The sequence below is a fragment of the Semicossyphus pulcher genome, unplaced genomic scaffold (genome assembly GCF_022749685.1).
Source record: "Semicossyphus pulcher isolate SPU_LCO1_2020_fin unplaced genomic scaffold, fSemPul1.0.p SCAF_3, whole genome shotgun sequence".
Classification (NCBI taxonomy): Eukaryota; Metazoa; Chordata; class Actinopteri; order Labriformes; family Labridae; genus Semicossyphus; species Semicossyphus pulcher.
Genome location: NW_027211704.1, coordinates 14,215,543 through 14,241,308, shown reverse-complemented (window position 1 = coordinate 14,241,308; position 25,766 = coordinate 14,215,543). Strand labels below are relative to the sequence as shown.

The 25,766-nt window shown below is 41.4% G+C and overlaps 3 protein-coding genes across 9 annotated transcripts in view; 2 read left to right on the top strand and 1 right to left on the bottom strand.

Moving 5' to 3' along the window:
* Positions 1-2,347: 2,347 nt before the first annotated feature.
* Positions 2,348-3,883, top strand: LOC138605618 (green-sensitive opsin-like). Its single transcript, XM_069677990.1, has 5 exons — positions 2,348-2,732; positions 2,842-3,010; positions 3,144-3,309; positions 3,444-3,683; positions 3,785-3,883. The coding sequence occupies exons 1-5, from the start codon at positions 2,348-2,350 to the stop codon at positions 3,881-3,883; spliced, it is 1,059 nt and encodes a 352-aa protein (XP_069534091.1).
* Positions 3,884-8,455: 4,572 nt separating this feature from the next.
* synprb (synaptoporin b) lies at positions 8,456-12,017 on the bottom strand. The gene is made up of 5 exons (XM_069678640.1): positions 11,994-12,017; positions 11,475-11,599; positions 9,228-9,426; positions 8,920-9,111; positions 8,456-8,833 (listed from the first exon to the last, which is right to left on the bottom strand). Exons 1-5 carry the CDS (start codon positions 12,015-12,017, stop codon positions 8,456-8,458), a joined length of 918 nt encoding a protein of 305 aa, XP_069534741.1.
* A 10,767-nt stretch (positions 12,018-22,784) lies between these two features.
* cadpsb (Ca2+-dependent activator protein for secretion b) overlaps positions 22,785-25,766 on the top strand; it is a 70,226-nt gene continuing 67,244 nt past the window's right edge. For all 7 annotated transcript variants that reach the window (XM_069677464.1, XM_069677463.1, XM_069677466.1 and 4 more), the window contains exon 1: positions 22,785-23,272. In XM_069677464.1, the coding sequence (XP_069533565.1) occupies positions 22,940-23,272 (333 nt within the window). In that variant the 5' untranslated portion in view covers positions 22,785-22,939. The remainder of the gene's footprint in view (positions 23,273-25,766) is intronic.

Below are 25,766 nucleotides of genomic sequence, written 5' to 3'. Positions count from 1 at the left end.
TTAATTTAGTGTTTTACTTTACAAACATCAAAGACATTCACTCACAAATTGGTGCTTACATCTCATCAGAATACAGGAAATTAAATGTTTGACTCTTAAAACCCCTGATTACTATGCCTCCCCTGTTGAAATTAAACTGCATCCCCTGATCATGGAAAGCTGAGAATGGTCTCTATCCCTGTAGCTAAAGTTCAATACTTAAACATACAGCTGAAATTACTTTAGTATTTCTTGTGAGATACTCAAGCCACAAAAACAGAAAAGTGTAAATTAAAGTGTAGTTTCAATTATTTCACAATGACTCAGTTGAATCTTCATATTTAACTCCATGCTAAACGATGCACAGAAGAAGCCCATCATTTAATTCTCCTTAAGAACATGTATTGACTGAATATCAATAGCTCTGTTCTCTCACAGAGCTGAAGCTCCACGTGGGATTTGAGCCCACTGACTGATCTGACTTGATTCTGGATGTTATCTGAGGCTGACCTAATGGTCACTTTTCTACCTCATCTCTCTCATTTATCAGACATGGTGAAATAAAAACATGTTTTTGTGGCAACAATCCAGTCATATCCAGTATAAGTTCTTTTAAAAGTCATGTCTGTATTGCAATTGATTGTGGGTAATTAATTACATTTCTTTTAATCAAACAGAAATGCCATGATGAAATAAATAACCTCAGTTTGATGTACTGCTGCCAGCAAAATTTTGAGACTATTTTATGCACTTACATTAAACCCACCCCACCTTAATCATTTATTGAACATTTCAGTTGTAATATTAAAACAGTTTTCCTTCAGAATACACTCACAATACACATTTTCTGATAGAGTTCATGCAGTGTAGAGCCTGCACTGTCCACCTCTAACCGACTGTCTGAGTGTACGTGTAACTTCTTACCCTGTTCTAACCAATGGCTGTATATATAGATCTACTATATCGTATATAGTATATCTTTTTATACAGTCTATGGTTCTAACAATCAGAATACATTGAGTTGTGGTATTTCAAACTGTACCTGAACGCTCAGCCATTTCTCCTCTCTTCCCGCTGAAACGGGTGCCTGGCAACCATTCCGGTGATACATTTCAGAATAAAAGCCGTGGCTGAAATGTGAAGAAAGAAAGACTTGCGTCAGGCATTGCGTAGTGAGAGTATGGCTGAGCATTTGACAGAGAGCTATCGGCGAGTAGAGCGAAGCAGAGGGAAACGATAGCAGGTAGAAAACGATATTGCAGTCGGTTTATATTTAACGTTATACTCGGGGCTTTATTCCGAACGACTGAAACACGTGCCCCCTCAGAACGTGGCGTCCGAGTCGACCGTTAATACCGCGAATCAAAAGGTTTAAATGCACATCATTTTCAGCTTTGAGACCTACAAAAACGAAGAAGTAACAATAGACTTGCACTTTTTCAGTGCAAACAGCCAATTCATCAGGTTTCCTACTTCATAATCATATGTCCCGAGTTGACAGTTACCCGACTTGGTTTTCCAGCAGTCGGTCCCGACCTCCACCGATAGAATGAACCACAGGCATGTAGGTGTTCGAAAAATACATAAACACATTAAAAAAATCCCTGTTGAAGAATTGTTGAGTCCGAGTACAGGGCAGTCTGACGTCATTTGGAAAGAGCAGTGGGCGGCTTCTCGGCAGGGTGTGAGTGTGGGGGATTAATGTAACCTCTCCGTGCACTTTACACTGTGCATTCATCAATATATCATACAATTAAAGAAATAAAACCCACTTAGTCATTTCTTCCTGTAACACTAAATAAACATTAGTAACATAGACATTTGTTCCTTTTATTAAAAAATTAGTTAACTTAAATAATGTATTAAATTAAGTTTAATATCTTACTGAGGAGTAATTTGAAAATTGGTTTGTCTCAGTGGAGTTCTTTTATAGGAATAATAATAATAATACATTTTATGAAAAATTGTTTTCAACCACTATGAAAAGTCATGCACAAACAAGAAAGTCATTACACTTTCTCTCTGTTTTATTCTTTTTCTTTTATTATCTCTGTTTAATTTGTCCTTATTTTCCCAAACATGTAAGATATAGGTTCAGAAAAGTGCTTTCAATGCACAGACAACATTTGACCCCTTTGGCCGAAATCCCTTGCTTTCTCAAAGTTAATTATTAATCTGTCTTGAGCCTTCCACTCCCTCACAATCCTCCCCTAATCTAATTTTGCCAATTTGAGGATAACCTTGGGAGGGTATAAAATAACAGCCAGGACACCATAAGCTGTCTTTCTGCGGTTGGCTTACTCCTGAGCGACAGGCCACAAGGTGCACAGTCAACTCATTGAAGATCCAGTGAAGAATCTAACTGAAGATGGTGTGGGAAGGAGGAATCGAGCCCAATGGCACAGAGGGAAAGAACTTCTACATCCCCATGTCCAACAGGACTGGGATTGTTAGAAGTCCTTTTGAATACCCACAGTACTACTTGGCTGATCCCATCATGTTCAAGCTTCTTGCTTTGTACATGTTCTTCCTCATCTGCACTGGAACTCCTATCAACGGTCTGACACTGGTGGTAACGGCTCAGAACAAGAAGCTCAGGCAACCTCTCAACTACATCCTGGTCAACCTGGCTGTGGCTGGACTCATCATGTGCGCCTTTGGATTCACTATCACCATTACATCTGCTATGAACGGCTACTTCATTCTCGGGGCCACTTTCTGCGCCATTGAGGGATTCATGGCCACACTTGGAGGTAAGAAAGAAAAAGAAAAGTTCTTTCTTTACTGCATCTTAAATGTGCTTCTTAAAAAAACGCAGTTCATATTATACAAAGAGTCACTTATCTTTCTTCTCTTCTGCAGGTGAAGTTGCTCTCTGGTCATTGGTGGTCCTGGCTGTTGAGAGATACATTGTTGTCTGCAAACCCATGGGAAGCTTCAAGTTCACCGGTTCCCATGCCGCAGCTGGAGTTGCTTTCACTTGGATCATGGCTATGGCTTGTGCTGCTCCCCCTCTTTTTGGCTGGTCAAGGTGATTTTTTTTTCTAGATTTCTACACTTCTAAAACCACTCAAACAAACCAATCAGGTGTTCAAATGTAGTGTAGATGTAGATGGTAAATGGTTGAATAACATATAATAAATGTCGTCTTAAATCTCACACAGGTACCTTCCTGAGGGCATGCAGTGCTCCTGTGGACCCGACTACTACACTCTCGCTCCAGGCTTCAACAATGAATCATACGTCATGTACATGTTCGTGGTTCACTTCTTTGCTCCTGTCTTCATCATTTTCTTCACATACGGAAGCCTCGTGCTGACTGTCAAAGCTGTGAGTAAAGCTTTAACACTTTCTAGGAATGCTCTCTGCCCTTGAGTCTATCCAACGACTTAGAGATAGAGTACCTGCCACTAATGTGTTCCCCTACGGGAATTAACTTAACAAATTTATGTCCAACCCTTTAGGCAGCAGCTCAGCAGCAGGACTCTGAGTCCACCCAGAAAGCCGAGAGGGAAGTCACACGTATGTGCATCTTAATGGTTTTTGGCTTCCTGGTAGCTTGGGTGCCATATGCTAGTTTCGCCGGCTGGATCTTCCTCAACAAGGGAGCTTCTTTCTCAGCCTTGACAGCAGCTATCCCTGCCTTCTTTGCAAAGAGCTCAGCACTGTACAACCCTATTATCTATGTGCTGTTTAACAAACAGGTAAGCTTAATATATTTTCAATCTTTACATTTTTTTTATTTATTTTTTTATTTTAACCATGTACTGGAGTCTGAATTTGCCGCCTTTGCTGTCTTTTTCAGTTCCGTAACTGCATGCTGAGCACTATTGGAATGGGCGGCATGGTGGAGGATGAGAGTTCAGTTTCCACAAGCAAGACAGAAGTGTCTTCTGTCTCCTAATTATGACAACATCACCAAATCTCTGGACACTTTCTTTACTCTTTGTCACCAAATTTCAAAAAAAGACACTTGAACTTTTTCCAAATGGATTGATGGCTTTGACAAACGGACTCTGGACCGAAAACGCTGAGGAATTCTACCTGGACTTCTGAAATGTTTGTGTAAAGAAATGCATTTGCTGTGGATCTTTCACAGCTTTTGTCTGTCTGCCTCTGTATGTGTGGGTGCAAGATAATATGAGTGAGTGTGAGTGACCACCTGTACAGCATTTGATGACTCTGAAACACCCAAATGTGAAACACTTTCTGCTCTGCTGAATGTGTGTTTACATGTATGTACATTTGTCTTATATTTTCATGTATATTATGAAAAAGAAAAAAAATCTAGGATTGAGAAGATAATAAATGCATGCATAAAAAAAAATACTGGTGTTTTTTACTACTGAACTATACATGCTGGTTTGAATACAGTAGGTCAATTAGCTTAATTTCTACAGACTAACCTCAAAGGGATTTAATGGCTGACTTGAAGTGATTCAGTTTCTATTAGCGGAAAGGACATTACAAAGTCACTAATGTTGTGGACAAAACTGCTTGACAGATATCTTTAATGAAAATAGATTGTGACCAGTGGGAATTTAATTTACCATTTCAGATAACAACAACTGCATTTAAACATGTCAGACTTTTCTATCAACCATTTCTATTATGTCTCAAATATTATGTCTTCCGACGACTCAAAGCTGCTTTTACACTACATGTCACATTCACCCTTTCACACACACATTCACACACTGATGGCAAAGGCCTAAGTGCCAATCTCCAATCTGATCTGTGCACATTCATACCCGATGGCTATGCCTTCAGGAGCAATGTGGGATTCAGTGTCTTGCCCAAGGAAACTTCAACATGTGACTGTAGCAGTCAGGGATCGAACCCCCAACCTTCAGATTGAGAGATGACCGACTCTACCACTGAGCCCCAGCCCAATATGAACATATTCATCCCGGATATGAACAGAGATCGTCGATTAGTATAAAATTAAGCAGATGTAGTAGTCAAAATTACAATATGTCTGTGGTGACCTGGAATTCTAACTTAGTTATTATTGGTATCTATGGCTTTTACCACTTCTGGTTATATGTTAAAAGGGCTTTACATAGAGTGCCAGTTCTACTTAATATAAAGCACCTTTGTTAACATGAAATGAGATACAGGTTACAGAGTAACAGGGTGCTCTATGATGCAGGGAAATCATCATGTGCACTCATATACTTTTTGAAATTAATGGTGAAATAATGACTCGGTTATAAACACGCCCCTACAGACCACATGCTTTTGAGAATTACGTTAACTATGAAAATGTTTAATGACAGAATCACTGTTGCAGCTGACATAGATTAATACTGTTTATAATGCTGCATCTGCTGTGGGAACCCTGCAGACCGCAGACGAGCCTGTGTGTGCTGTTTTTCTGCTGTGATGCTTTACACCCCCTAGAGGCGAAAGTCCTCACATTAACCCTAATGTTATAGCTGCAGTGCAGCACGCCATGCTTTCACATATACACATGTAAGCAAACATTTTTGAAAGTACACAGAATTCTGCTTTAGTGGAAAGACTTCTACCTATGTGCGGATTAAAGAGAACAAAAGCACATTTTGCACAAGCTCGAGTCCTCTGAGAGCTTTCAGATGATACAACAGGCAGATGACGCCCCCTGCAGGTTCCTACAAAGAAGTGAAAAATATCTTAACACAGTCCCACATTGTAATCTCTCTGTAAAATAAAGTCGCTGCTGCTTCAGGAAATAAGAAAACCAATAATTACTGTATGTGTGTAACACGTTCCAGCTCACAGGCCATTAATTACATATAAATACTCCCTTCTTGAATACCCCATAGGCCATCTATTTAATGATGTAGCCCTTTATTTCCTGCTGACAACCTGACCCTAATTGTCACGCTGTTGGCACATACACTGTAATTATCCTTAAACAGCCTTTTCTGGACACCTGCGTGTGCTTAGTGTCTCTGTCAGGGGGCTGGCTGAGGCAAGCGTCGCCTCTCTTTGTTCTATCGCTTGGATCAGATAGGAGGAGCTGCACTTGATACATGTATTACCAAGCTGATGTTCACTGTGAGGAGGCCTGGAGAGGACCCTTGCTCTGCTAGCTGAGGCAAACAAGGAAAATCTTTCTTGAACTGCTATATGATACTATACAATACCATATTATATATTTTCACAACTACAATATCCATCATTTTCCTACATATTTAGCAAGACTAATACATCCAGTACTAGGCATGAGATTTCAAGTAACGTCAAAAAGGTGATCTGATTTATACAGCTCATTCAGCAGGTGATGCTAAGGACAAGACTAATATCAAACGGTTACTCTATGGTCAATTTAAAAGTCAAACTTAAAGCCAAAAATTACAAATATGCCTGATTCAGAGGGCTTTACGAAGTCTTTAGACCCTTAACAAGGACGAGGACAAGAAAAAAAAGGAGGCGATAAAAACCTCAGGTTCAACAGGGATCCTTGTTTCTAGACGCACAGACATGACATGGGTGCCATAAGTGGGAAATACATTTGTATAGTTGGCATAACCATGTCCCAAACTGGTCCTAAATTTGCTATGTTTTTTGTGTGACTGAGACACAGCAGAACAAATAGTTTTAGCTGTTTTTAAATAGAAATGACCTGTTAATATTAGACAATTAGAGAACAAATACCACACACCGATGACATTAATTTGATGATATCATCAGGCTTCCTTTTTTTTAGATTGTCAAAGACTTAATGTACAACTGTTACGGCAGGCTGTGCAGTACTCATGACTAATGAACAGAAATTCATATTTAAAATTCTTCATATAAAATTGTATTCATTAACTTCCTGACATCCTGAACAGCAGTATTTCTATGCTTTACAGGTCGCATCAAACAGCTTAAACACCTTATTTGTTCAAACTAGCAAACTCAAGTTGTCGGCAACATAATTAGGTTATGAACTCTACACACTGGATGATGGTAGGAGTGTTAAGAGGTTTTAGGTATTAGTTAGTATTAGGTTAATAGGATGAAACAGATACTGGAGGGATTATTCCTTTGGCCTTTGCAAATGAGATAAACACTGTCTGAAACAGGATTAATGTCTGCACGAGTGTCTCTGTAACAGTCAGCATGCATCACTGATTCCCATCTTTTTCGGTATTTAGTGTCATTTTCAGGCTCTTCTGCTCTGTTCTCTTTTCAACAGAAATAAAGGGGCGGGTAACAACAACAGCTCCACATAATACTAAGGACCCTAGTAGATCTAAAAGAAGTCTGCAGAGCAACCGTCAGCCACACTGGAAGTAAAACAAAATGAATTTACTTATTTATAACTTATACGCTCAATATCATCTGCTTAAAACAGACACAATCAAGTTACTGGTCACATCTTGAAAAGTATGCTCCACTCTAGAGTAGTGAGATTAATTATATGCAACAAGAGCACTTCAACATATTCCATTGTCTAAATAAACACACACTAAATTGTTAGTACACATTTTCTTATTGACACAAAATAAAACATTTTTCAAAGTTCCCATGAAACAACATTCATTATGCATTTGAAATCAATATTCATTAAAGATACAAAGACACTAGAGTGCCCTATTGATTGTAGTATCAGGAAATCCATCAGAGAGAATAATTGATACAACCAAACATTAAATATTTATAGAGAGAACTTTACATTGATGGGATATATCTGAACTGATACTAAAAGGCTTCCATCAAACTTACTGTATAGTAAATATAGACAAAAATGTGTAATGTAATAAATAATAATCAAAGAAAAATAATGAATAAATAATCAAGTGAAGTTAGTCCAGTATCAACAGCATGAAATGACAGGATCGCTGGCCATTTGTTCATATAATTCTTATTTAAATAGCTTAAAAATAAATATGTCTGTAAAACTAATTAAAAAAACAATCCAAAAAGTGGTCACAATAAACAACAAATCCACACAGGGACAATCACAAGTCCTTAAAAAGTATTTGCTTGTTCTAAGACCAAAATATTTCTTGAAGTAGTTAAGGTTGGGATCTTTGCTTTGTTTACTTAGCTAACATTAGCATCCTTGCTAATGTGGACCATGTAGCCCATTAGCATTGCATGACCATCTTGAGTGGATTAGTCAGCTAATTTATCCAGACTGGCTAGTTAGCTGTTTGCATGTTACCTCATCAACTAACCGTACAAAGCAACAAACTCCAGATGAAAGCACAATGTTAAGTTACAGCTTGCTGGCTTTCCTAGGTTACATGCTCGCTAAAGTTATCATTAGTAAAATACAAAGGAGTGGAAATTATAGTTGGCTCGGTGGCAAATGACGAGATTTACTAAATGTGTTTGATTGGATACTCTCTCCCGCCTACTGAGTACGAGTATGAGCAATGAGTTGCAGTTCACAGTCATAAAATATTAAACAATAAACAACAATACTATTAATGTAATATGTTTGTGCCAAAAGCAAGTTTCCATGTAGTTTAACGTGTACAGCATTATGCCTGCAACATCACATCTCATTGACAAATATCATGGGCGCTTTAGAAGCCACTTTATTCTCCCTTTCATATATGATTGGTTTTCCAAGATATGCCTGTGGTAAGCTCAGGCTTACTTGTGACTGGTTGACGCTACCTTGCCTGTGGACGTGCTGACCAAAATCCCCCTTTGACAGATTGAAACTGTTTTGTCTGGACAGTTGTGAACTTGAGCTCTCCTCCGGCAGGTCGAAGCTGCTCTCGCTGTAGAGCCGCTGTCGCATTTCACTGGAACGTTTCCCGGACGCGCTCCTGGTGGGATATCTCTGACCTGTCTTGTACCAGCCCGTCTCTTTGAAGACAAACCAGATATTTCCACCCCAGAGGATGACATTTACAAAGCCAAATACCTGGAGACAGCAGAAGGGACAGATGTAAATGGCTTGTATTGAACATTTTTGTGTTCCAGTGCTTAATTTTTTAGCTGAATACCTACCGCGGATGTATTAAGACGTGACCAGAAAGGCGCCTGAATAGCTGTACATTTGTTCTCCTGAGCTCTGCAGGCTGAGATGAGCAGTAACACCTGTGTAGGGTTTGTGGCCGTCTTGATATCAGAAACAGATTTGGCCCAACAACAACTGCTGACCAGCCACATTAAGGAGAAGATGAGCGTAACAACAAAATCCTGCCCAGGACAAAAGAGCAGAAAGGTTTCACGATATACTAACAAACATTATCTCACTCTTATTCATACTATGACCATTAAAAAAAAGTGTTCTTTGAAGACATGAACTCACTGACCACAAGTGGGCCTCTGTTGTTCCTCAGGTACTTGTTCTGGTAGAAGACGTAGACGATGGTTGCCAGCAGAGAGTACAGGAAAGCAAAAACACCCACTGTCAGGAAAAACTGAGCAGCCGAGGAGAAGTCGCCATCCAGGAAGAGAATCTCTTCTCGCTTCCCCTCACACAGGGGAGCCTTGAAATGCACGTCTTTTAATCTACAAGGCAGGAAGAGGAGGTTTGCAGAGAAGGAGGGAAAAAATAAACAGACACGAGAAAATTGTCAGTCTGCAGGAAACACGTCACTGTAGCGTCCCATTTTTTACTGGCACCTTGAGAGCATTTTCATCAGCAAACCTATGGCTATGGCAATTTTCATGCTTGGCAGCCAATTATTAAAATCATAAAATAGAAGCCGACTTTGACAAAGAATATTCTTTTTCCTGAAAAAATAAAGAACATTTTAAGCAATGTGGCTTTTTATTGTTGTTATAAATTAAGAAAACCACCAGACATGAATTCTGACTCCCCTAAAAATTTAAACATTGTCTTATTTTGTCATGAATAAGTGTGCCAACACATGCTAACACACACTTACATACTAACACACATGTTTATTTTGATCACTATACATAGATTTACATTCATCTCCTGTAGACTTACCCTAACCACAACTTGCCTAACCCTAACCCTAACCTTAACCACTAACCTTAAAAGCGTTTCCCAACAGTGAAACGACCTTTGTCCCCAGTTGGCTAAGCGGTCCCCAGTAACTACGCTATGTGTCCCCCAAACGTAGGCTAAGTCAGAACACATACACACACTCCCAAGCTTCTGGTAATTTTGCTTCCTAGATACAAGAGTGGAGTAGCACTGAACTAACACAGACACACCAGCTGAACTGATAATTAGACACTTGGCCTTAACTGACACCGACTCTGAAGCAGTGTGGGGGCGTTCAACCACACAGCTGCACCACTTCACCACAATACAGGAGAGGTCACAACCACAAGCACATCTATGTACACAAAGCACAGTTCATCATCCAGAGCTCATGTTTTTCTATTTCCAGTTAAAATAGTTTTTTTTGTTTGACAACATCAAGGGAAATTCATTGTATTATGAAATCAGATAATGATGGACTAAGTTAAACCGTAAAACAATCTTATTTTGGCTTTACTGTTTGTTCTGTAAATCTAACTGCAACTCCATAATGTAATTCACGGCTGACATCACTGTGCCTCCTGAATCTTAATGATGATCTTTTATACTTCTTTATAAATAAATACTTTCTTCACTCAAAATAGCCACAAGGCTGAGTCACTCTTTTATCATCCTCCCAACATCTCCCCAGTGTTTGTAGAGAACAAAGACTTGGAGGGTCCTGAGTACACGCAGGTCTGTCATTAAAATGAAACAGTAGTCATGAATGATCCTGTGCTTCTTGTTTTATGATGCTTCATTGTTCTTTAGTTTGTATCTTGGTTTGCTCTTGTCTATTTTTGTGCTCTTAAAGTATGTCTGGTGTTTTTTGTACTTGGTCTGGTGCATTTGTTGTTGATTTTAATGTATTTCAAAGGCCTGTTTACGGAGAGCAAGTAAGCTTTGTGCTACGTCACATTGGTTTCCATGCTATATACTTGTCACTATACAAACAAAAACTAAATAAATACATGTTTTTTGTTGCTGTTCAGCTCCTCGTTGGATTACCATGAACTCTCATCAAGTTAAAGGCTGCAAAGAAAGATGTGGCGATAAAGAGCGGCAACATCACAAGGGACCGCCTCGGGTTCTTGAGTCTTTAATGATAGAACTTCAGGTAAGGTTTTTGAGTATAATGATGCATTTTTTGAGACGTTCGTCGACTCGGGGGAACTTAAATTGGGCCGGTTTCCTGCTCAGCTGCCCAGCTTCCAGTTCTTAAATTGGGCGAGCTTTAAGAGAGAACAGCTTTTCTCTGCTGAGCTTGACGACATGATGGAGCGGAGCTGTGAAGCTTTTAAGTCACGTGTCTGACCAGTTTCCTGAAATATGCAGTGAGGAGGACTGTCACATTGGAAACGTCTAAGAGCATCGTTGTTAAGTGTACGGAAAAATCTACATTCCATGTCAATTATTCTGTCGATTTACATTTACAATTTAAAAAATCTGAATCAAAACTTTTAAATAGACGAGATCAAAGGTCAAACATGAGATATTTATGTTTGGGTATTACAACAATGAGTCATCAGGATGTAAGCAAACAAAAGCACAATGTCCTGTTTACCTGAAAGGATAGCCAAAGTCAATGTTGATGCTGAGGTTACTCTTCCTCCTGTCTGCACAGTCCACTTTAACCTGGAGGTGACCATAGTATCCTCCACATGTTGCAAAAGCACAGATGGCAAAAATCTGTGCGAAGGAAAGAAGAAAAAAAAAAAGGGTCATAAATCTGTTTGTGATTAAAAACATTCAATTAATCCAATATCAGCTCTATGAGTGCAGCGTCCTGCATTATTCATACGCATCAATAAATTAGCCGTCTGATTATTAAGATTCATAATTGGTTTGAAAACAAAACCTGAATAATTTAAACATCGGAAGACAACTAACAGAGCTGCTGACTGTGCGCTGCAGGGTGGCCACAGCGGCACAGTGAGATTCAATTTGAAGGTGTAACACACACGTCTGAAGTTTTATTTCATCTTAAGAGCGGTTATGTTACATATTCCAAAAAAAGAGAGAGAAACTAACTCTTTAACAACCACACGGACAGGACTTAGGATAAAAGAGAAAGTGAACTTACCGGAGCAAATATAACCATACACATTTAAAAAAATAATCACAGATCTCAAGTCCACCTTCAGTGTCGACAGCTTTGTCATCAGGTTGAAATGCTTGTGATGTCGACGGGACCGAGAGGGAGACTGTGGAGGGGAGGGCTGACGGCACAAGTTTCGTCCCCAGGGAGGAGTCGGAGATGCTCTGTACAGTGGTTCATCAGAATAGTGAAACAAAGAGAAATATAACCCTAACCCTATTTGTTAAGTGATTTTGTCTCATGTAGAGAAGCTGAAGGATCAGTTGTTCCTTTGGGGAGAGATTCTCATACATCTAAAGACAGATAAACCACCTTAAAAAAACCTTTGGATGATTTAAAAAATGCCTAAAACAGGCCAGTTATTAGGATGTCTTCAAGACGAATATTAGATTTTATTGGGATTTAAACTTGAACAAAAGCTTCTTTCAGGTAATTTTAAGACACTGAAGTTGTTGAATACCTTTTTCCTCCCTTGAGGGGCAATCCAACCCAAGTGGGTCTACAAACAGAGGCAGACAAATATGAAGATACATAAAACTAAAAACAATTCCAAATTGTACAATTTAAAATAAATCCCAGTGATAAGTGAAACAATGGACGGTTGTTTTTGTCTTCCTCTGCCAGGCTTCATTAGGTGGTGGGTTTGTTGTGGACATAGACTGTGTTTAGGAAGTAAACGTATCGACCCTCACGTTGGTTTATTGACTGATATATGCTGAAGCATAGAGTTTGGCCTTTTGGCCGTCACCGTCTCGATTGTTTTTGAGCCAAAGTAACCATATTTTGGGACGTTATAAAAAATATATCTTGTACAGTTGTCATGAATAAAGATATTAGCTTAAGAGACCAAAACAGTCTTTTTTTGTACAAGGCCATAAACATGTTTATTTGAGCTGTTAAGTTGGGCATTTTAACACAGAGGTCTGGTGATGGACTTGCTTAGGCAGAGAGCCTCATGGGGCCAGTAGAGTCACCACTGTTGTTTGGAAAATACACTATGGCTTCATTTTTTAGGCTCGTCTTTGAAGTCAAACTGTTCATGTTTGCTCGCTTACTAAGGGTTTAAATGATGAAATCTTAGAAAAATTCACAACTATAGTTGATTAAAGACGGGCTCTGCCTCATACAAACGTCAGCTCCATCAGTAGGAAGTGACAGAAAGCATGCTTGAGACTTACTTTTATACTGTGATCAAAATATGAATTCATCATTGCTCAATGTGATAGAATACACACTTGAGATTTACTCATGTACACTGTAATCATTACAGAAGCTTTACATTATATGATGTGTGATCCTCTGGTGATTTAGCCCGTGTGTGTTTCTATACAAAGGGTTCTGCTGACCTCTTTTGGTCACAGGTGTGTATTACACCTTTAGCTTTAAGCATGGATCAATTGAGGTTTGTGAATATTAATAAATGGAGCAAACAATGCACTGCAGCAAAATGGATTCAAACATAGGATGTAAAAAGAGATGTTTCATATTTCAGACTGATGGGCTCATAAATATTTTACAAAACAGCAGCATCATCAAAAAGATATTCTCAGCACACAGCGACAGCCTGCGGGTGGTGTTGATGGTTTTTTGGGTTCTATTTTTAGTGTTTTCTGTCATTTCATTTCCTCGACAGGTGTTTATGTTGTTCCTGTTTATCTAAAGAACTATACTCACAGATCAAACTCATGAAGGTGCTTTTAACCAATAAACATTTTTATAGAGTCTTTTAAAAGCACATACTTAACATAAGTGGGGGAGTAATGTAGGATAAAATCAATAATTAAACAAGATTAACAGTACAATAACATAGAAGAGAAGAAGGATACGTAAAACACTCCAGGATAAAAGCAGGTTTATAACATAGTAAGTGGTAAATTTGACCTATAAAAAAGGATAGAAGAAGAATACCACGTCTTGTGAATGCCAGGCTACAGTATATAAAACTGTGTTTTATGGTCTAATTTGGCTGCATGTATAGCCACTGCTCTGGATCCACTTACTGATGCTTTGTGTCTATTTTTAAAGCATTAAACCCTCCTGTCACTCGTCAGAAACCTACATGAATAAAATCAGGTCAAAAACCTCCAAAGGATGATTCATCCGTCCATCACGCTGCTGTAGGTTTCACACTGACAGGAATATAGGAGCAGCTAGGCCAGTGGAAACACAAAAGTAATGAAAACACAAGGCTAGCAGCCAGATTTAGGATCAAACAGACGATAACAATGACGTTAAAAAGTCAGAAGAAAAGAGTCTTGGAAAGTTAGGTTTAAAAAAAACCCCAAAGTGACTGAATCCCTCAGGCCGGCTTTTGATGTCAATGGCAGAAAGACTGATCACATTTTCAGCCTCGACTGGAGACAGACACGAGGGCCGAGTGCCAAAGGATCACACACGGGAGGGAGGATTAGACAGGTAGCACGATGCCAGACTTTACACAGCACTTTAGTAATCTCATGAAATCAGTTGTGAAAGTGGAGGGTATGCAGCGCTGGAGAGTAAAGACGAGTCATGGGGAGTATTTTAAAAGCAATTTTTGTACAAGCTGGAGGCTGACAGGAACATTAGACTGGGGTAAAAATAGAGGTGGATGAGAACAGAAGAAGACGTGAGAATCAGATAGACACATTTGTTTAAAGAATCGTTTTTCAGCTCTCAAAGAAAATAAAATTTCATGGCCTGCACAACTTTATTATCTGTGGTCGGCTGTAACTCCTCAAGTACAGGATCCTGCTCAGGGTTGCAGGGGGCTGGAGCCAATCCCAGCCATCAATGGGCGAGAGGCGAGGTTACACCCTGGGCTGACACACAGAGACAGACGACCTCTCACGCTCACATTTAAACAGGCAAATTTGAAGTCACCGATTAACCTAACGAGCATGTCTTTGGACTGTGGGAGGAAGCCGGAGTACCCGGAGGGAAGCCATGCAAGCACGGGGAGAACATGCAAACTCCACATAGAAAGGCCCACTACATCCAAACCGGGGTCGAACCAGGAACCTTGTGAGGTGACAGCGCTAACCACTGCAACACCGTGCCGCCTTTTAAATTCTCAAATTATTTTAAATGTACATTTTCGACTGAAAATAAATATACTATATATATATATATATATATATATATATACGGGGCATATATATATATATATATATATATATTGTTATGTGTATTCTTTGTTCGTATAATCACACGTGTCTATAGAATTAAGGATTTCTAACGCTTGACTACACCTGAACACATCAAACTCTTTATTTGAATGAGGAAAAAGAAGCAGAAGGACAAAAGCACACATTAGTTCTTCGTAGCGGTTTCCAGTTGAGACTATAATCGTAGTGATGGAGTCTGGTATTTACTCTATTTTGTGGTTATTTAAACCATAACTGCTGTTCGAGCGTGCAGCCAACAGGGGGCAGTCCTGAGCCGTGCTGATTCAGAGGAGACTCTAAAGCTGCAGTGACGAGCTCTTATTACTTTCTCTCTGCGTTTGATCTTTCTCTTCTCTCACAATCCAGCTGACAGTCATGTCCCCTGCATGTGCAATAATAAACCAAACACATCTTTACCCCTCTGCCTCTCCGCGCTCGGCTCAGATAAACCGTATATATTCCAGGTTACGGGACGTTTGTGCTGCTATAACAGCTGTAGGGGTTTTTTTTTCGTCATGTTAAAGTGGTGAGGCTCCAGCCTCTCGCTGCATTATTAATGAATCTTTTTCTGGCATCATCTCCCTTCTCTAAGAGACGGGCATAAATCTGGTGGTTTTCGTGAGGCCTCCACCAACCCCGAGCAAAAACACAAACAGCACACTGAAGAAATGCACCGCTCAATGAGTTGATGGAGTGTTTTTTTTTCTCTTCCCTTTTCTTGCAGACGACCACCTCCGGCCTGGGGGCTTTTCAACACCATCAAAGATACAAGAAAATGAGCATAAAGGGAATATTTGTTTGTTTGAGAGAAATGGAAATATCTGTTTTTATTGTGGTGTTCGGGGAAAAAGAAGGAAACTGTTATGTAAAAGGATTAGTTGAGATTGTTAATTTACTCCTTTCTCCTAAAAACCAATTACAACCCACCTCCATTTAGGAATAGTTCCCGCCACTGCATCCATATATTTCTTCATTGTGACTTAAAGAACAACATATGTTACGAGGCACGTCTTGGAACGCCAGTTACCCTGGATGTCACCACGTTCTTGGTGAAAATGTTTGGGCGTCATCACACGATATTTGCCGGGTGTGAAGTCCTCTCTGAGACGGCTATAGTAGCTCCGACGCTGACACTGACCCTATTCCATCAATCTCACATTAAAAACGCTCCCAGCATTTAAATATTTCAAAGAGCTTCTCGGCTAACTCCACTGAAGCTCTAAGCCTCTCTCTCTCTTACCCTCTCACTCTGTGTGTGTGTGTGCGTGTTACTTTCCCCCTGACAAAAGCTGTCTTAAACTGTTCTTAAAATGAACCTCTGAGCTTATGACTAAACACTAAGAGGAATATTGATCTGACTGATATATACTGAATGAAGTAAACATGCTCTGTAGATACATTGGATGGCAGTAAGTGTTTATAAATGAAGGGAACAGAGGAAGGGCGGTTGTGAATACATTATCATGCAGTTATTCTGTGAAGCTGTCTGGTGTGTCCCTCTCAGCTTTACATCGTCTGTCTGAGTAAATTCTCCAAACGCATCATCATGACTGTGAGTCAAAGACACACGAACAACTGGGTATGTGTTTGCACATTTTTTACGTTGGACCCTGGTTCATGATTTGTCTCTCTAACTCTTGTGGATAGAAGTGATGAAAAAAAAAAGGCCGTTCTCAGGCTGGCATAAGGTGTGATGATAAAGTCAGTCAGGTCCCTGTGGAGTATGACTGCAGTTAATAATTAATTTCTAAGGCAGGGTCAAAGAAAGTTCAAATGATTCATCTCGTTTTAGCTGATCCGGCCTTAATTCAGTTCCTACAGGATGAACTGATTTAAACAGGAAATGACTGTGTTACATAGCTTCTGATGTCTGGTAACTTTTGACACGTCGTGCCTACGACCGGACCACAGCAGTGCTGATATTCAACAGCACTCACTTTCATGTCTTTTATACAACAGCCGAAATAGTAAAAGTAAAAATCAATAACAGATTTTTTGCTCCACAACTCAACTGAATCAGGACTTTTGTTGACAAGCAACACAAACGTTTCCTGCTCTCTTGCCTCTTGTGTCTGTAAGTTAGCACAGAGCAGCTACTTTGCATCATGTACATTTATCTGTATGTTTTTAATTTATCATCAGCCAGTGAAATAAGAGTCTGCTGTGTGATTCAGTTATACACCAGGCTGAGGCGGAGTGATACGCAGAGTGAAAAGTCCCAGTGATGTTGTTCTCTATATCAGCACTCTTTGGAACGCCTCTTGTCCAATCAGATTACTTGGTCAGAACTAACTGTTGTATAAGGGAAATTATACCACGGCTTCTTCTGTCTGTTCGACAGATGTGTTGATGAGTCTTAACATACTTACTTACTTTCAGGTTGACAAAATATTACATGACCTTTTTTTTCAAGGGACATTTTCAAAGGCTGTAGATTTCATTTACATTAAAAATCAGTTGGCTGTTCTAGAGGTTTGCATGTACACCTGCAACCACCTGCACATACAGAGCTTCTTGCTCTTAATACAAAGTCATGTGACTTCCTCCTAGGCTGTGCTTCTTTCGAAACTACTCCAGCTACTACGCGTTAGTGTAAATATTTGATCTTATCAATTGGTGATAACAGCCCAGCCTGCATTACCTTTGTTTCCAATGGCAACAACATTTAACGGGCTGATACACCTAAATCAGCCAATCATCACCAGAATCTCCAGTTCTTTCAGCTCTGTGATGTGATGTAGTGTCTTTCTGCTAATTGTTTGTTTTCTTCCGGCCCATGACCATAACATTCGGTTCACTTTCATTACTCTTATCAGCATTATTTTCATCATTACTCTGAAAACAGACATTACTTGCTGAGCACCAAGCTGCAGATGGACAAAGTAAGCGACTAGCTGGTTAACATACTGGAGCGCTTAGCAGCTAAAGATGCACATAACTTTTGTTCAGGGTTTGGTGGAAATATAAACAGGGTAAAAGTGAATATATGCTTGGAAACTTGGGAACTCAAACATGATCACTTCAATCATATATGCTGTTAATATATAGACGCAACTGGTTGCTAATAATAACTTAAAAGATGATAGTATGTCAATATTGCGTCCACAGCTTCTTTCTACTGCCATCTAGTGGCCAACATGATTTATGTTACAGCAGGTGTAAAGTTCCAACAAAATGGCCTGCAGAGTACCGTTTGATTCCACAGATTGATGTGTTTCCTTTGACAATGAAACGCAGGCGAGAGACTTGATTAATGTGTATTGATTTGTGTTTACAGCAGTCAATAGCAGTGAACCATGTTACCACCTGCTCCCCCAAACAGTAAAAAGAAGACCACCTATTCCGCTGGTGGTGACAATGTTTTATCATGTTGGGGGGAAATCTCAGAGGAATTGAGCTTAGAGGGTAAAAGCAGGAAGACATGGAATGCTAACCCATTAGCTAGTCTGTAGGCTCTGCACTCTGGACTATAACTGGCTGAAATAAAAGGCATGGGGAGGGACGGAAATAATACAATTTGAGAAAGCATCTCATTGGATGGGCTGCACGGTAGTGCAGTGGTTAGTTGGTTCAAACCCCAGTTTGGTAGGTGGGCCTTTCTGTGTGGAGTTTGCATGTTCTCCTCGTGCATGCGTGGGTTCCCTCTGGGGTCTCCGGCTCCCTCCCACAGTCCAAAGACATGCTCGTAAGGTTAATTGGTGACTCTAAATTGCCCATAGGTGTGGGTGTGAGTGCGAAAGGTTGTCTGTCTCTATGTGTCAGCCCTGTGATTGGCTGGTGACCAATCCGGTGTGTACCCTGCCCTTCGCCCACTGACAGCTGGGATAGGCTCCAGCCCCCCGCGACTCCGAACAGGATAAGCGGTATAGATCATGGATGGATGGATCTCATTGGATACTAAATGAATAAATGACCTGAATATTATTTACAATACCTGCAAAACCACTTTCTTGGCATAAGTATGAGATGTGTGCCAAAAAAAATGTAGAAACAGGTGCTCTGTTTGAAATGCCATATTATGTAGTATGGAGCTTTCAAATGTATTTTGCGGTATGCAACGCCAGCGCTGGTTTCCGCTTTTGGAAAGCGGAAGTAAACAAAAGCCTGCCTATAGCAAAAAGCTGCTTCTTTAGCTATAGCGCCCGCTTCTGCTCTTCTGCTGCCGTCTGCCATTTCAACTGCCATTGTGACGTTTCAGTGCTTTGCATTGTGGGATACAGTAGGTGAGGCAGACTTGTCTGATGCATACTGGAGTTCTTTTCTGAACCAGTGCGACATCCGGGGTTCTTGGCGTACTGCACATTTTGCTTTTGTTTGCGTACTACATTTTGGCCAAATGAGTATGCACTGCTAGTATAGTATGGCATTTTGAACACAGTCATCAATCATCCATTCATTCTCCATACCGCTTATCCTGTTCATGGTCACAGAGGGGGGCGGGCGCTGGAGCCAATCTCAGCCTGCGAGAGGCGGGGTACATCCTGCACAGGTCAGGGCTGACAAACAGAAACAGACAACCCCCCACACTCCCATTCACACCTGTGGGCAACCGAGAGTCACGATCATGCCTTTGGACTGAGGGAGGAGTACCTGGAGGGAACCCGCGCATGCACGGGGAGAACGTGCAAACTCCACACAGAAGGGCCCACTTCCTCTGGATCTGAATTCAAACTACGAACCTCCTAGCTGTGAGGCGACAGCACTGATCCCGTGAATTTTATCTTCATCATAAGACTGATTATTATCAGCTGACATTGTGTTATATGGAGAGAAGCTTATAAAAGGACATTATGGTGAAACAGTTCTCTTAACTTACAACATTAGTCAATGAAATGACTGAATGAATACAGGATGTTCTCCTTAAAGCAAACAGACAAAAACAGTCCAGTTGTCGTTGCATGGCCAAACATGCATTTTTTTCCCAGCCTGCTCTTTGTGTTGCACTTCTGTGAAGAACATCAACATTTAATGTGTACACACTCTAGTTGAAGGGCAGAGAACATCAGTCAATTATTAATGTTTAAAAGGTTTGAAGAGTTCAGTTGCTGATGTTAGTGCTAGACCGAAGGATCTCAGGAGCGTGCAGTCGCAGAACACTGAGGGGTGTCACTCAACCAGCTCCCTCGCCCCACACTGGGGACCGAAACCCAATTCACTGCAACAAGAGATCCACGGGGGAGGAACTTGAGATGAGGAGTCTTCAGAAACACGCTTGGCGGCTTGGAATTTGCTGGTCAGACATGTATGGAACATCTGGAGGAGCAGCTACTCAGTCCAGCTGTCAGATTGAATTTAGTCTCAGGGGTGAAGCAGACAGGCGTGCTCATCCACTGCGCCTGCTGAGCTCACAGTATAAAGGCTGTCATGGGAGTGCTGGTAAACTGTAAGGACTATGATGGTGGGGGGAGGTGAACACAATGCAAGTGGCCGGGCAGTGACGTGAGTGGTAAGAAAAGACGATAAGCCAATAATCTCATAGGAGTAGATTTATTAAAAACACCTCCTGTAATGTCTCACAGATTTAAGGGAGAAGCAGAGGACTTTATATTTTGACATCAAAAATTCACCTGAAAGCAGGATATTAAGTTTTGACCCTCAAGGACTCCCTTACTTCCAGCCTACTATGTGCCTCCGGGCATACATTAGGCTGTGACAGGGTTCATTCGCATCGCACAGGGAGAGGGGTGAGCGCATGTGTGCGCGCGCTGTAGCACTCCCATAGAAACCAGAGATAATCAGAAGCCTTAATGCCGTTATGATCCTGGTTTTTTAGACCCAATTAAAAGCCATATCCAGAGTTATATGGACATATTCTGCCATACAGATAAGGTATGTTTAGTGCTTTTGAATTACTGGATGGCTTGACCTATAAACCAGATGTAACGACATCAGAAGGGATCATTTATTTTCAAGTGAACTCAAAGAACTATTATGCAACCGATGACAAACAGTCATAAGCTGACTTATTATTTTTAAGCAGATCATAAGCCAAAAGTTTGGGATTCACAACTTCAGTAAACAGACAAAGATACCAGAGTAAAGATAAATACAGCAGGCGCAGCTCCACAAGCTCACACTGTAAAAAATCCCATCAGCAGGGGGAGATATAAGGAAGACAGCTCCTTTTTATAGTGTGTCATTATCAGGAGCATCCAGTTTCAAAGGGTTAAATATCCAGAGCAGAGGATTGCTATAGAGCTGAGATTTTCCAACCTATATCCCTATGGCCTACATGTTTACTAATATAGTAAACATGATTGAAATGTTAATGATATTATATCTAATCCTTAGTTACGCCTTTCTCATCACTGGAAGTCTGAGCTAGCGTCTCTCTCAATTCATCTTCATCAGTTTACAGTAATAAGGTCAATATGGCCCCTGGCTATATGGGTCAGAGAGTAAGTGTGACCTACAGCCACTGCTGCCATGTCTCATATAATTCTGTAAAGGAAAGTGAGAGCGAGAGCTGCTGTGTTTGGATCTACAAACCAAAGGGCGTTGTTACATTAGCACTGTGTTTTCTTTTCTCTGCCAAGCTGGTTTTTATCCGCCACCTCGGCATTTTGGATGAGCAAGGTGATGTCAGCACGGAGAGTCATCACATATCAGGCCAGAGTTTTATTATTCCAATATGTCAAGATTGTTTAAGGCGATCAGTTAAGAGAGAAAATGCTGTCAGGTGTTGCCTTCACAAGAAGATGTGCAAAGAATGATAGCAAACATGATGTCAGTGTGGTCTGTTATCACGTGTACTGTTTGATTTTGAGGGACTTTCTCTTTCATTAGAAGAACTTGAAAGGTCATGAGTATTACAACAATGTCACCAACTGTTGTAATATTTAGATATACTATAAGTGACATTCATATAAAGGAACAATGTGTTGTATATTTACTTTTGAGAGAAGCTGCTCAGTAGCTTGTTACTGTAAGAAATTAAGTTGAATTTTTATTTAATAAAAAAAAAAAGCTTGTGTGACTGCAGCGTAATGCAATCCCCTGACAGGAGACACCAGCACATGCTGCAACAATCAATTTCTCCACCAGAGCCTACGGACAGAGAGCAGGCGGTGTTTATGGCTACTCCACCCTCCAACAGCACACGGCACGAGGCGGCTCAGGAGCCATCCTGATTTTACACCCGCTGATCTGCCTCTCGCGCACAGCCCATAAAGAAAAAAAAAACAACCCTGAATAATGCTCCCCATTTCAGTGACAATATCAGAGAAGTCCTGTGGCAGCCATCTTAGGTGTACCACTGCAGAACGTTCTGATGAGATACAGGACGCGTAAAGGCGCATCATTCATTCACTCTCCAGTCTGATTCTGTGTTCAGGACCACGGCCAGCTCCTCGCGCCTGCATGCGTCCGCCTGGCAGGCAGGGAGAGGCCATCGCCCGCTTTCGCCGAATAAAAAAAATAAAAAAAGCGGCTCTCCATCCCCTCATCTGTACACTACACTCCCCTGCCCCTCCCCTCTGCTGCCTTCTCACCTCCCCCCTCTCAAATCCGCAGCAGTGACTGGCCAATAAAGCAGAGAAAATACGTAAGCATCGACGAAGGCTCGGCGCAGGCGGAGAAAGCTCAGTGTGAAGCAGACTGAGCCTCTTCCAGCTCCACTCGTACTGCTGACATCTCTCAGCGAGTACAACCAGGGCCTAGATCTAATTCTACATGCAATTTACGCACGGATAAGATAACAGCACTACTTTAAATCGGAGGACATTTTAAAAAACACTCCTTTGGTAGGTTAGGGCATCTTTAGGGACGCATCCTCTCTAGAGCAAGATGTTAGATCCGTCGTCCAGCGAGGAGGAATCTGATGGGATAGTGGAGGAGGAGACCAAAGAGGCGATGGCACCTCAGGCCGGATCCCGCATCTCTCCCAGCAGGACTAGCGAGAGCTCGGGTGGTCTCGCGCCCAGCAGCAGCCGCAGCAGCGCCCGTCCGACCAGCCCGAGCCCGTCTGCAGCCAGCGAGGAGAAGGAGGACCTGGATAAGCTGCAGAGGGATGAGGAGGACCGCAAGAAGAAGCTGCAGTTGTATGTTTTTGTCATGCGATGCATCGCGTACCCATTCAATGCAAAACAGCCCACAGACATGGCCAGGCGACAGCAGAAGGTAAGGGCCCCTCGGTGCAAAGGCATCATTAATAACCACATGCTGACGAAACGCCTCCTTTCATATCGCAGATGTTGTCATTGATGACCTACATAAGGTAGAGCACAGAGGGGGGTTTTTGGCCACTAGGCCCACCCGATAGCGCGCGGATGCTGCACGGTCCCGGTGATGAAAGACACTGTTTGTTTTTTGACGCAAAATGTTGAAATCCTCAGAGCATGACAGGGAGCACAGCAAAGCGCTCCGAGCTCCGGATAGTGAAAGGAAGAAAGGACACATGGTTTGGTGCTGCAGAGCTGCAGACTGAGTGTTCCTGCACACACTCGCTCACAAGTCAGATCAATCCCAGCAAGTCCATTAATTGAAAGGGCGTTCAAGGGATGGTGGATGGCGACTCACAACGGGACGGCGTCATTGTCCTTGTTGGCAAACATCTAACAGAAAACCTGTTATTCCTTTACAAATGTGGCTCTATTTCCTGCCTTATTGGCGGATACCCAATTCCAACCCGTTTGCGCCATCACTTATCCCGTCAATTTGGCCTCCCAAGGTGACTTTTAGGCTCAGACCTCTTGAGGAGGGTTGCTTAATAGCCCTCCTCCTCCTCTGCAGCTCCTCTCGACGGGTCACAGTTAATTAATTGCATTCAACATTTTCTGCATCCACACATTCATTTTTTATAATATCTGCTTTAGAAAGTCCAGGCTGTGATATTTATACAAGTTACTGTAAGGGACAAGGCCCACATCCTGGTTTCACGTTGCTGGTGTGATGCTCCATTCATGGGGAAGCCAGTTTTGGGTCACAGTGTCCTATACTGTCAAAGTCACCGAGCCAGGCTCTACTGTACCAGAGGAAGGTTGAATACAACAGCCCACTTTATTGTCCTTGATTTGTGCTTTTGGCTGTGACACCGGAAATAGACTTTCTTCCCACTCCAAGGCTGTGCTGTTAATTTTTTTATTAAATCTACAAACGAAGGTGCAAATGCAATGATAGATGCCGACACGCTTTGTGCTGTGAAAACATTGATTATCACATGGCTCGTTGAGGCTGTAGTAGCAGTTTCTTGTAGCTCTACTCACAAGGCAGGAGTTGCATTCAGTGTGCCGTGTCTACCTGACAAGGACTCGAGGAAACACTGTAAACAAATCGCTCTTGTTAGTGTTGTTTTTTTTGTGTAACCTGCAGACAATCCGTCTTCCCCCGGACACGCTTTAAGCCATATGGTCGGAATTTTTCTGCTGACTCATGCACAAGTGCATGTGGGAGGCTTAAACCACAGTGTTTCCATCTATTTGTTTGTTTGGAGTCCCATTTAGCGTAGGTTACTGATAGTCTAATGCATGCTTAGTGGTGCACTTTTATATCTGGTGGCTTAGGCGGCCACAAGCCTCCGCTGTGGGTGAGTGAATATCAGGACAAACAACACAATGCTTCCTGTTAGAGCAGTGTGTTTGTCTGCCTACAGTCTGACTAAAGAGCTTGATATGGTCCAAATTGACGTCCTTTATCTTCCAAAAAACCTTTTGCAAAATTTATTGACCATAATAAAGTATTACTTATACACATTTATAGAAGATGATTTATTGATTCCAGAAACATTTAACTACACGAGTGCGTAGATAGTTAGTTGCTTACTTTCACTTCAAGTGTCAAGGCATTGTAAAGCATTCACCATTTCACTATCATCTAATTATATAACTGTCCTGAATCAATCAGTCTTTAATTATATAGCGCAAAATCTACCAATGTGCAAAAGAAGGGTAAAGGAAACTTCCTTTCAACGGGCAGTAACCTCGAGCAGAACCAGACTCATCGGTGGACAGCCATCTGCCCCGACCAGCTGGGCCGAGACAGCAGAATTTCTCCGTACCCTGTGTGGCTTTATAAATAAATTAATAAAAACTACACAATTCAAACCAGTGCATTATTTTCTCTGCACATTCTTCCCCGCATAAAGCTGCCTTGAATATCGCACCTCCGTAAACAATCACCTGCTAAGTAAATTCCTCCCAGCGTCGGCCACGCAATCTAATATGTAGCCTTTTACAGTTTTGTCTATTATAGATTAGTCACGGCAATGTGATGAAGCAATTTCTGTAATGAAAAGACTTAAAGGCCTCAGCGAAACATGTGGAGCAGCTCCACGATAATCCGCTATTAGAAGCTCTGGCACACAAACAGCAGTGAGGGGCTATCACGCAGGAACAGGCCGGGCTGCAGAGTGTACGCGAGCTCCACTGCTGGCGTCTTTCTAATGCACTGCTGTAACCTTGTGAAAGGGTAACACAATAGGGAAGAAACAGGCAGTGGCTTCCCTTTGAGGCGGCGTGGGGGAATGTTTTCAGACTGAGAGATGTCTTCATAAGCGGCAGTATGGAGCCTGCTGCTGTTTGAATGTGGCGCTGTATGCATATTTAACTGGTGCCTCGTGTGTTTGCAATGCAAGGCTAATTGTCTCGGGACACACTCACACTAATGGCTCCCTTCC